Genomic DNA, 13562 nt, shown 5'->3' on the forward strand with positions numbered 1-13562 from the left:
TTGGCACAAAAGTAAAGGTGCACACGGACTGTCTTGTTTTTCTATTAAACCAGGAACATAATAACAATGCTTGCCGAAATTAATGAATCCATCAGTGGAGCTGATGATTTACATTGTTAATTACATTCTAGCTGGCTCAAGGATGCTGAATGCCCCTGGTAACAGGTTTGCCGGGCTGGTGTGTTAAACCATCATCATCAGCATTAATGTTACCATCTCCCCCCAGGAGACATCATAAGCCTGCTATGTCATTCAGGGACATCTTTAAATAGATGTCAACCTCGTGCTGACAAACATCATGTGCAGAAATCTCTCCATAACTAGAGTTATTCGGGCCAGTGGTGATTTGCAGATGATGAACAAGAGTCGCAGAAAAAACAGGGATTTTTTTTTTTTTTTTTTACTTTGAAAGTATTTGGTTAAACTGATTTCAGCAGTTTTTCAAACAATATATCTGAATCAAATACATTAAAACATTTAAACTTTACTGTTTTAAATTTGGTCCAGTTTAATCACAGTTGTGCTAAATCTAACAATGGTCTAGATGCTTTATACTCATGAATTGCAACAGAAGTAGTCTTATGAAGTGTAGCAACTAAATAAATAAAGAAACCGCAGAGAGACCGAAAGACCGAAAGACCACTGATCGCCCCCAACAAGCCTCATCAGCAAGGATGCCTGTCAGGAGAAGCATGATCAGTGGACAATGGCAGACCAGTGACCAAGAAAGCATGTTCTCATGTTCAAAATGCCCTTTACATAGGACAAAATTAATTACAGGGTCTCACAAAGTTATTCAAGTGAGGCATAACAATATATATTTACTGTATCCTCAGCCTGGCCACTGCACTGAATCAGTTCTGTTGTTGGATGTCCTCCAGTCTCCTGCTATGGGAAAAGCAAGGTGATATCTGGAGGCTATGACAGATAGAAAGGGCAGCCAAAGTCCTCAGGTCGGCCTGGTGGGTACCCTAGCTTTTCTTCCAGTTCACACATCACACAGTGTTTGAGGACAAAGGGTCTGGAGGCCAGTGACCATACATGTAATAAGTTCAGGAGTTAAGGATGCAACATGCAAGTTTTTTGAACGTGAGACAGATAAAATGTCATGCCTGCATGCATTTTCCTTACCCTGTTGTCGTATTTTGGCTTGTTTTTAATATGGGTCATTCACAATGCTGTACATTTTTATGTGCCCATATCTGTTAATATGATACTGTATATTATCATGTTATTTAATGATATATATATATATATATATATATAGAGAGAGAGAGAGAGAGAGAGAGAGAGAGACAGAGAGCATGCACAATTTATATTTTATATATATATATATATATATATATATATATATATATATACACTGTGTGGACAATTATTAGGCAAGTTGTATTTTTGAGGATTAATTTTGTTATTGTACAACTACAGTGCTCTTGGTCAATCCAAAATGTTAACAAACCCTCAAACCTGAACATTTAAGTAGTAAAAGTGAAGCTTTGGCGTTCTTTAGAGAATATCTACATGTACACCATTATTAAGATACTATTAGTGTGCAAAATTACTATGCAACTAAATGAAAAACAAAGATTTTCCCATCTCACTTGTTTATTTTCACCTGTTAAAGTGATAATAATACACAAACTCAATTTACGAATAAAAATTTCTGAAATTTCTAAAAGAAAACCTCAGTGACCAATATAGCCACCCTTCTTATCGATAACAGTCACAAGCCTTCCATTCACGGTGTCAGTCAGTTTCTTGATCTGGTCAGAATCAACTTTTTGTGCAGCCGCAACCACAGCCTCCCAGACACTGGTCAGAGAGGTGTACTGTTTACCTTCAATGTAAATTTCCTGCTTAAGAAAGGCCCAAAAGTTCTCAATATGGTTTAAGTCAGGTGAAGAAGGGGGCCATGTCATTCGTTTTTCATCTTTATGGCCTTTACTGGCCAGCCACGCAGTGGAGTACTTTGATGCATGTGATGGAGCGTTGTCTTGCATAAAAATCAAAGTCTTCTTGAAAGTTGCAGACTTTTTCCTGTACCACTGCTTGAAGAAAGTGTCTTCTAAAAATTGGTAGTAGGTCTGAGAGTTGATTTTGAGTGCATTTTGAAAACAGAAAGGTCCAACTAGCTCATCTTTAACAATACCTGCCCATACCAGCACCTCACCTCCACCTTGCTGGCGTCTGAGTCGAAGTGGAGCTCTGTGTCCGTTACTGGCCCAACCACGGTTCCATCCATCTGGTCCGTCAAGAGTCACTCTCATCTCATCAGTCCACAAAACCTTTGAAAAATCTGTCTTCAGATATTTCTTGGCCAATTCTTGATGTTCCAACCTATGTGTCTTGTTCAGAGGTGGTCGGGATTTGATCGTACAGATAAGACCAATACATCAATCGAATCTGTAAAGGGTCTCTTTTGTCTATACAGACATAATAACAACAAAACTTTGTGCATTTATAAGGTGGTGAAGGTAAAGTCTATCATTTTTGTGCAACAAATGGCATCAAATGTAATTGCAGTCTGTCCATTGGGTTTCAGATTATTTGTTCGTCTGGGGTTGGTGAAACTTGGTTTGTTTTTTATTTCAGTGCTTCACCTTTAACTTACAATACTTTAATTTGTTTTAAAAGTTAGTTGGTCATAAAAGGTCTGCATAAAAAGAACAAAACCATACATTATTTTATGAAAGAAAAAAATCTATTTCATTGACTACAGCACTGTGGCATTTCATTTAATGTGATCTGCAGGTCTTGCAATTCAATTAAATAGTGTCTGTGATGTGAAGTGTCTGCTGGCTTTTTGAGTTGCTTTTTTCATTCATTGTCTTTTAAAGACAGGTTTATGTTCAGTCAATCTCTTGCAGTCCCAGGTGACTATTGATAAATGAGACATGAACTGGGGAGAGATGAGCACTGGCTCAAATGAGAATGGTTAATTTGACACATAACCCATCGATTTTATCCTAGTTCACCATACAAGGTTAATTATCATTGCCCAATTAATAAAAAAAAACTATTCTAATTGTTGCTAATAGACCACGAGTGTCCACTGGTTGATTCATCACTGATTTTTGTTCTTCTTACATTGAGTAATAAGACAGGGTAAGGACATTGCATGCTTGGATACTCTGTATACTGATCAAATCTTATAGTCAATGCAGTTCTGCTGTTGGATGCCTGTCAGCATTTGGGTCAATAATTAGCTTTTAATGGGTTATGTGTCCTTGACTATATACATTACATTTCGGTTATGTCTGTAGTGAATTGCTTCTTGACCACCTAGGGATTCAATCTCAACTAGTGTTTGAGTATATGGATCACCTGATCCAACGTAATTTCTGTTTCTGCTGTTCTTTTTGATGGTCATTCATATGAGATGACAATCAATTTCATTATTTATTATTATGGTCTTTTCATTATTCACAAAAGACCTTAGGGATTTTGCACATTGGTTGCACCACAACTTTTAATTTATATATATATATATATATATATATAGAGAGAGAGAGAGAGAGAGAGAGAGAGAGAGAGAGAGAGAGAGAGATAGAGAGAGAGAGAGAGAGAGAGAGAGAGAGAGAGAGAGAGAAAGAGAGAGAGAGAGAGGAATGGAAGATACAGATTATGTGGACAGGTTTCTTTTATACACATAACAAGCTAACATTAGGAGTAACTTCTTAAAGTGGCAGGACTAATATGTGTTCCACATGGGCATATAACCAATCTGTGGAAGCCAGAATTCTTGCTGGTTTGTAGGGGATCAAATACTTATTTCACTCAATGAAATACAAATAAATTTCTAACCTTTTATATAATGTCTTCTTTTTTTTCTGGATTTTTTTGTTTGGTATTCTGTCTCTGTCCATTAAAATAAAACTGCCATAAAATTACAGACCCTTCATTTCTTTGTAAGAGGCCAAACTTACAAAATCAGCAGGTGATCAAATAAATATTTTTCCCAAATATATATATATATATAAGATGCTTTTATTTATTTATTCATTTGACTTAAGTGATATCAGGACAGTTGTTATCATTAAATTTTTGAGTCATCTTAAAAATATATTTTAAAAAAGTTAAAATTTAAAAGGATTCCAGTCATTACATTTTTTATGAGACTTTGACCCCTTAAATATTATTAATATACTATTAATGGTTAATTATTATACTATTGGGTGTGGTTAATGGCTAGAGAGTCTGACTTGTAACCCAAAGTTTGCAGGTTCGAGTCTCTGTTCCAGCAGGTATTGTAGGTGGGGGGAGTGAATGTATATTGCTCTCTTCCACCTTCAACACCATGACACCCAAATGCTCCCTGGGCACTGCAGCAAAAATGGGTTCCCACTGCTCCAGATGTGTGTTCACGGTGTGGGTGTGTTCACTATGCTGTGTGTGTACTTGGATGGATTAAATGCAGAGCAAAAATATCAAAATTAAATCTAGGAGAAAAAAAAGATGTGTATTCAGGTCATTATAGATATGAATTGATTTAGATTTTTTTTTATATCTTAATATTGTCAGGTCAAGTGAGTGGTTAAATGTTACTGTCATTGTTAGAACTTATTTAATAGAGCATGCACAATAAATAGTTCTTAGCTGTAGCCCTACAAAAAAAAGTCAGCTTATTTGTTGCATATTTCTGGTGCCGTGACCCGGGTTAAATAACCTTACCTGCAGAGTGGATCTGAACGGCAGGTCCTCCTTAGCTCAAGGCAGTTGGGTTTTGTCTTCTCCTCATAAGAACACCCAGGCATGATGGTTTGCCGGCGACGTTCGGCACAAGCTTTATCCCGACAGGAGCAGAAGAGCAATGGGTAGCTGAATTCTGTTTGCACGCGATCAAAGAACTGTCGCAGACCCCTGTGACAGCGTTTTCGGTTGCAGGGCTCATGCATTTGCTGAATGGGAGTTGCAGGGCTGCAGGTGGCCATAAGTGCAGTACGTTGTTTCTTACAGGTGTCGTTGAGGTTGCAGGCCTTTGCTGCATCCAGGCATGGATTGCAGGGCTTGCCCGTGTCAGAACACAGATTCCCTTTTGCAGAAGCAGAGTCCATGGCTGTCAGCACAGATAGAGGAGAGCAGTGAGGGTCAGCATGCTTGGTTAAACAGAGACAAGTCAGATTCAAGTGAAAATACATATTTAGATGCGTCTACTTAGGCACACAGATGACACACTGTCAGGTTGCTTCAGCTTTTCAGCATATAAATGTCAATGCACACATATTCCTCTAATAAAGGTATTTTGCAATACTCGTATATGAAAATAATCAAGACAAGCACATTTATCAAATATGACCCTGGCTGTGCATGCATCCACCAAATTAGCCTCTTTTCACATCTCCACTTGAAAACCATGACATATTATGACCTTTTCTGACTTATTGAGAAGAACTAGCATGTACTGTAATAGCGTTATTCATTTGAACATGCACAACCGGCTTCATGTGAGTCAGGCTTTTGTTCTTTGAAGCATGTTTAATTAGATTTTACCCAATGAGAACTGCTGGATAAGCCATTGTTTGAAGTCTTGGGTGGTTTAGTGTGAAATAGCTCTTGCTTGTCATTTAGAAGATAGTCTCAGTCTTTTCTGAGTTAGAAAATCTTGCTGAGATGGCTTTGTCATCGTCATGCTCCAGGATGAGGCTGGTCACATTAGCATTATTTTGTGAATCATATTTAATTATCTACTTTTGGAAAGGGTTTTTATTTAGTCAAAATTAACCAAGTATCATTTAACTTTTTATGTAAATGCTGTTGTGCTTTTGGTTTGAAAGGTGATGCAAATGCTCTTTCACACTGAACTCTGTCTGTTAGTGGAGCTGGATGAATCTTTAAAAAATACCGAAACCAAATGATGTTTGTGAATTTTTGGTCTATTTTTATTGTTATTTATTATTATTATTATTGTTATTGTGAATCAATCCAGTGTAAACACTGTGGTTCCTGAATGATTAAATAATTTGAAAATGTTCTTCTATTCTCAAAAACATGTAGTGCAACCATTGTCGTTTGATTTTTAAAAGTATTACATTCATGAGCCTCTTCTTTTTAGTGAATAAATAATAGCTTAATTTTTAATTTCTTATTTTTTTTTTTTTCTGGTGAATCTATAACATAAAGTATGACCAGTGTGGTCTGATTCCTGAATGAATGCATATTTTGAACTTTTTGGTGATTCAAAAACATACAAACATTGTGTTCTTATTCCTAAAAAAATGTGTTTTAAGACTGAGTTCTTTTAAGTGAATAAAATATACACTGTGACAGTGCGGTCTGATTCCCAAATGAATGGCTCTTATGAGCTAAATCTTTTTAGTGATTAAATTAATTAATTAATGATTTTTATAATGAGTGGTACAGTAGTGTACTCCAATTTCCAAGTGAAGTGATCTTTTTAAAGTTTTCTTCTTGATGAATGAAAAACATGCAGCAGAGCCAGTGTTGTCTGACTCACAAATGAATGACACTTTGGGAAAAGGTTATTTTTAGTGAGTAAGAACTATACAGCATGAAAGAGTAGTCAGATTTCTAACTGAATGACTCTTATGAGTCTAATCTTTTTAGTGGATCAGTAATATGTGTGACCAGTGTAGTCTGATTGCCAAATGAATTAATCTTATGAGCTGAGTCTTTTTAGTGATTAAAAAAACCTGCACTGCAACCAGTGTAATGTGATTTCCAAACGAATGACAATTAGAATACAGTAGTTTTTTTAGTGAATTAAAAAAAAGAAAAGAAATGAGAGGCATTGTAGTCTGATTCCTGAATAAATGACACCTACAATCCAGTTGTTTATATAAATAAAATACTTAATTAATTAATTAATTAATTAAATAATAATAATAATTAATGATTTGAATGAATCAAAAACATGCTGCACATCCAGTGTATGAGCCAAAAGAAAGAGAGAGAAAAAAAATAATATTTTGGCAGAAACATATTTTTGTAATGTAATGAAATAATAAACTGTTAAGCACACTGTTGCTGTGAAACATCAAACCAACATTTGATATATTGCTGGGCCAAATACAAAAGTTTTGCCTGTTGGGGGTAATGTCACGCTGTCTGGTCTCTGTTTCCCTGAGTCTCCACTAGTGGTCTCACTTCCCCATAGGCACCTCACCGTAGGCACTACAATTCCCATAAAGCCTTGTCCCTTCATCACAGTAATTGCACTCCTGTTAATTGCACTCAGGTGTCTGCACTTGATAGTCATTACCCTGCCTATATTAACCGGTCTTTTCTGTTTGTTTGCATGGAGTCCTTTCTTTCCGTCACCCAGTTTCCTCGCCTTCCGAGTTCCTCATCTTCTGAGTTCCTGTTCCCGTTCCTGTTCCTTCCGTGTTAGTTTATTTGTTGGATGGATTTATGGTTTTGACCCCTGCTTGTTGATTTCTGATTTGGATTACCCATTAAAACCCACACTGCGATTGGATCTCTTGTCTCCTGTGTTTCCCTGGGTCTCCGATCGTAAGAGGGTCTTGCAGTAGAGACACGGACCCCGGAGGACCCCTTTATGTGTAATGAGTGTCAAGGTTCTGATTTAGTCTAACCATTGTGCGGTTGTTAAAGAGTCTTAACATCCCACCCCAAAGGAACACCAGCCAACATTTTCTTCATGTTTCTAAAATTAATTATCTCATTTTGCATCTTCAAATGTGCTGTTAAAACTCACAGTTTGCAAAGGGCAAAACTGTTTAAGTGGGCAAAAAAGGAAATGCTCTCAAGGCCTGCATAAAGTCTAGATATTCTTTACATATAGAAACGCAATGGCCAATTAGCACTACGCCAGAGCTACCTTGTTATCTCTCTGACAGATAAGGTTTTCACAGTATTCCCGGCTTAAAGTGCTTCCTTGCTGCGAGCACCACACATGTTTTTTTATTAAAGCTGAGGGAATCAGCCAGGAGCTTCAAAACAGATCTCACAGAGGTCTCACTTCTCACTAGGTCATGTACAGTAAGTGGAAATTGTACCTGTCCACTGATTGCCTCACAAAAATATCCCTGCTCTCTTGCCAGATAACAGCTCCTCACCCCTCTTTCCCAATGACTGATAATAATAATAATAATAATTCATTACATTTATATAGCGCTTTTCTAGGCACTCAAAGCGCTTTACATTGTCAGGGGGTATCTCCTCATCCACCACCAGTGTGCAGCATCCACCTGGATGATGCGACGGCAGCCATAGTGCGCCAGAACGCCCACCACACAGCAGCTTACTGGTGGAGAGGAGACAGAGTGATGAAGCCAATCAGCAGATATGGGGATTGTTAGGAGGCCATGATGGTCCGAGGCCAATGGGCGAATTTAGCCAGGATGCCGAGGTCACACCTCTACTCTTTTCGAAAGACTTCCTGGGATTTTGTAATGACCACAGAGAGTCAGGACCTCGGTTTACCGTCTCATCCGAAGGACGGTGCTTGTTGACAGTATAGTGTCCCCCTCACTACACTGGGGCGCTAGAACCCACACAGACCATAGGGTGAGCACCCCCTACTGGCCTCACTAGCACCTCTTCCAGCAGCAACCTAGTTTTCTCAGGAGGTCTCCCATCCAGGTACTTACCAGGCTCAGCCCTGCTTAGCTTCAGTGGGAAACCGGTCTTGGGCTCCAGGGTGATATGGCTGCCGGCTGATGACACAAACACATTCTCACTTCTTCTCCAGAAACCCCAGGACATTAAATCTTATTAAATATCCTAATGTTGAAAGAGTATGAAAGACATCGTCAGAATAGTCCATCTGCCATCAGTGGTTCAATCTGAATTTTATGAAATGATGAAAATACTTTTTGTACTCAAAGAAAACAAAAATAACGACTTTATTCAACAATTTGTCTCCTCTGTGTCTCTCCACATCACCATAATGCCATTTTGGAGAATATGAACTAAACGCAGACAGCTTCTTGCTTCATAAAATTCAGATTGAACCACTGATGGCAGATGGACGATTCTGACGGCATCTTTCATAATTTTTTCTGGACTTTGACTCTGTTATTTATTTGGCAGTCAATGGGACAGTTGCAAGTCTCCTGGTTTTCATCCAATATATCTTAAATTGTGTTCTGAAGATTAACAAAGCTTTTGCAGATTAGGAACGACATGGGGGTAAGTGATTAATGACAAAATTTTCATTTTGGGATGTAGTTTCCCTTTAAAATCATCCATTCATGAAAGTACCACGAAGGTCAGAAAGCTCTCAGATTTAATCAAAAATACCTTAATTTGTGTTCCGAAGATGAACGAAGGTCTTATGTGTTTGGAATGACATAAGGTTTAGTAATTTATGACAGAATTTTTGGGTGAACTACTGTATTTAAAGGTGTCATATTATTCTCTTTTTACATTATGTAATATAAAGAAAAGGTAGTATCCTGACAATTATATTCTTTCTTAGAGAAAAATGGTATCTGTGAGGATTTCCAGTCAGGATTTAGACCCTATCACAGTACTAAGACTGCTCTCCTTAGAGTTAAAAATGAGCTGCTCTTATCATCTGGTCGTGGTTGTATCTCTCTATTAATGCTATTGGATCTTAGAGCTGTGTTCAACATTATTGACCACAACATTCTTTTGCATAGACTATAAAACTTTGTTGGCATTAAAAGAAGTGCATTAGCATGGTTTTAATTGTACGTATTATGACTGCCATTAATTCGTAGCAGTGAATGAAGAGGTTTCATATTGATCACAAGTGCAGTATGGAGTACTTCAAGGCTCAGTACTAGGGCCGTCACTCTTCAAGCTTTACATGTTATCCTTGGGAGATATGGGGAGGTAGAGCTTTTTCACATTTGGCTCCCAAACTCTGGAATAGCCTTCCTGATAATGTTCAGGGTTCAGACACACTCTTTCTGTTTAAATCTAGATTAAAAAATGCATCTCTTTCGCCAAGCATTCAAATAATGTATCTTAAATTGTGAGTGTAGTTGCATCTGATCAAATGCGCATTTTTATTCTTTAGCTTGGGTTAAACTTATTTTTATTTTGTTGGATCAGCAGCTATGCTAATGATGTCTCTATTTGTTTCTATGTTTTGCCACGGGATGTAACTAGGATTTACACAAGCTCCAGTCTGGATCCAGAACACCCGAGAAGAGATGATGCTGACCCTCAGAGGACCTCAGATGATGCTAACCCTGAATCAACAAACAGAACTAACAAATATTGCTACAAGTGTGACTGCATCATATAATAATTATTAATTATTAATAATATTAATAATGCTCATCGTCTGGCTGACTACGTCTTGTATAAATTTTTCTAAAAATCCTGTCATATGTGCACAAACTGACAGACACCACTTATAAGCTATTACTAAAATTGTATAAACATAATTTTCTGTAAAGTTGCTTTGTAACGATTTGTATTGTAAAAAGCGCTATACAAATAAACTTGAATTGAATTTAATTTAATTGAATATCATCAGGAAACACGGTGTTAGCTTTCACTGTTATGCTGATGATACTCAGCTCTATATTTCTTCATGGCCTGGCGAAACATACCTATTTGAAAAACTAACCGAATGCATAGTCGATATAAAATACTGGATGACGAGTAATTTCTTACTGCTTAATTCTGAAAAACAGAGATGCTAATTATAGGACCTAAAAACTCTGCATGGAATAATCTAGAACACTGACTAAGACTTGATGGCTGCTCTGTCAATTCTTCGTCGTCAGTTAGGAACCTAAGTTTGCTATTTGATAGCAATCTTTCCTTAGAAAGACACATTTCTAGCATTTGTAAAACTGCATTTTTCCATCTCAAAAATATATCTAAATTATGGCCTATGCTCTCAATATCAAATGCAGAAATGTTAATCCATGCGTTTATGACCTCAAGGTTAGATTATTGTAATGCTTTATTGGGCGGTTGTTTTGCACGCTTAGTAAACAAACTACAGCTAGTCCAAAATGCAGCAGCTAGAGTTCTTACTAGAACCAGGAAGTACAGTATGACCATATCAGCCCGTTCTGTCAACACTGCACTGGCTCCCTATCAAACATCATATAGATTTTTAAATCTAGCTTATTACTTATAAAGCCCTGAATGGTTTAGCACCTCAGTATTTGTACGAACTCTTGTTACATTATAGTCCTCCACAACCGCTGCATTCTCAAAACTCAGGCAATTTGATAATACCTATAATATCAAAATCAACTGCGGGCGGCAGATCCTTTTCCTATTTAGCACCCAAACTCTGGAATAAACTATCTAACATTGCTCGGGAGGCAGACACACTCTTGCAGTTTAAATCTAGATTAAAGACCCATCTCTTTAACCTGGCTTACACATAACACACAAACACGCTTCTAATATCCAAATCCATTAAAGAATTTTTAGGCTGCATTAATTAGATAAACCAGAACTGGGAACACTTCCCATAACACCCAATGTACTTGGTACATCGCTAGAAGAATGGCACCTATGCTAGTATTAGTCTTTTTCTCTTTTATTCCGAGGTCACCGTAGCCACCATATCCAGTCTGTGTCCAGATCAGAGGGTCACTGCAGTCACCCGGATCCAGTACGTATCCAGACCAGATGGTGGATCAGCACCTAGAAAGGACCTCTACTGCCCTGAAAGACAGTGGAGACCAGGACAACTAGAGCCCCAGATAATTCAATGATGAACAGCCTTTAGCTGTCATTTTGCATTATTGACACACTGTTTTCCTAATTAATGTTGTTCATTTGCTTCAACACAATCTTTTTTGTTTAAAGTGCTATATAATCAAATAAAATAAAATAAGACCTGCTAAAAACATCTGTTTTGGTTCTGATTATAATGTTATCGAACTGAAATCATGTGTTTTAAACCATATGAGTTCAAACTTCTGATATATGGTTTTCTGAGTGCACACATCTGAAGCACATGGAAAGAAAGCGGCAGCAGCAATATATAGTAAACAAATTAATAAATCCACTGCTCTGTTGTGTCCTCTAAGGCTGGGACTCTAAATAGTGTTTGGTGCTCGTCTGTGCAGCAAAAGACAGAAAAGTTAACATGTTTTGCTCAAACTTTCGACATAGCATTAGAGCTGGTACACCGCTGTCTCTTGCAAAACCAAAATGACGGTGCCGTGGGTATGAATTTACAGATTTAGAGTAAGTAATATTATAATGAGATCCCTTTGCCACGTCACCAAGGGAGCAAAATCAGACACGCTGGATTTCTCAGACACCTGCAGAAAAAGGCTTACCAAAACAAAGTTACTGGGTTCATCTTTTTAACATTTTCTTGGTTGGTAGATGCACCGGGGACCTGATTATAGCTGGAAAAGTCAGATTTTTATGATATGTAGCCTTTAAGGGTGCATGAAGTAATCTAGGTTTGAGCTCTCTTTAGAACTGCTAATATTGTTGGTGTTAGTTTTTCCCACTGGTGCACTAAAATCGTCTTTATTCAAGCAATTTCAAAGAGTAGTTTTATGTGAGTAAAATTCTATGAGGAAAAGTACTGTAGTAAGGTACCTACATTGGCTAATGTTAGGTCTAGGAGTACTTTCAGGGTTAGTACCTTCTTATTACCCAGTTATTGTAATTGCTATATTAAAGGGGGGGGGGGCTACAATGGTGTTTCATGTATTCAGAGTTGTTCACAGCGTTAAAGAGATGGATTCTCATGCTAAACATAGCCAAAGTTTTAAAAAATAATTTGGATGAAGGACAGAGAATTTCTGTGCCGAAAATCTTACTTCCGGGTCTGTACAAGTTTTGGCTGGTTTTTTTTCGATCGTGGATCTAATGACATAGACGATGGTGGAACTCCTTATATGAGCATTTCTCTCAGAAAAGCGCGCCCGTGCACACGTCGACCAGAGGAGAGCGAGACCACACCCATCAACACGCTTCATCGGGAAATCGTAGCCAGCGTTGCATAGGATTTGTTTGAGAATGTCTCCAAATAAGTATGTTTTTGGATGTGAAGGAAAGTTTACCTTGTTCAGCTTCCCAAAGAACCCAGCGTTACATGAACAGTGGATGCAGTTTGTTTTTCCAGAGCAGCAACGTAGTTTAGCAAGTGGATTTGCTTGTTCTCGTCATTTCAGTGACAAATGTTTTATAAACTAGGCCCAGGTCAATGTTGGATTTGGACATTGTTTGAAATTAAAACATGGAGCGGTCCAAGTGATAAAAGATCCCATTCATGTAAGTACAACTGCATCAGATTTCTGTCTTTTGTTGGAAATCAGCACACAAGTGAATTTATTGCTGCGTTTCCACCACAGGAACTTTACCCAGGAACTAAGGACTTTGCCCTGGTCCTTGGTGTGTTTCCACCGCAGGAACCAGGAACTAAATAAAGTTCCGGGTAAAAAAATGCCCCTCAGAAAGTCCCTGCTGGCGAGGTGGTACTTTTCAAAGTTCCGGAACTTTCGGGGGCGGGACTTGGACGATAAACATCCTGATTGGTTAAGTTCACGCAGCATTGGTTGAGTTCAACCACCATTAATTCGGATCATTTTCAAAAGTATTTTAAAAGTATTTCAAGTGAGAATGTAGTTGTTTAAAACTCAAATCTGTGGTTTATTTATAAAGACAGCGCCTATTTA

General features: G+C 37.8%; 1 protein-coding gene across 3 annotated transcripts in view; it reads right to left on the reverse strand.

Moving 5' to 3' along the window:
• The window catches only part of LOC132132161 (GDNF family receptor alpha-2-like), an 87246-nt gene that overhangs the window by 16928 nt on the left and 56756 nt on the right, over positions 1-13562 (reverse strand). For all 3 annotated transcript variants that reach the window (XM_059544463.1, XM_059544462.1, XM_059544461.1), the window contains one exon: positions 4672-5056. In XM_059544463.1, coding sequence (XP_059400446.1) covers positions 4672-5056 — 385 coding nt within the window. The remainder of the gene's footprint in view (positions 1-4671; positions 5057-13562) is intronic.

This window comes from Carassius carassius, chromosome 49, assembly GCF_963082965.1.
Source record: "Carassius carassius chromosome 49, fCarCar2.1, whole genome shotgun sequence".
Lineage (NCBI taxonomy): Eukaryota > Metazoa > Chordata > Actinopteri > Cypriniformes > Cyprinidae > Carassius > Carassius carassius.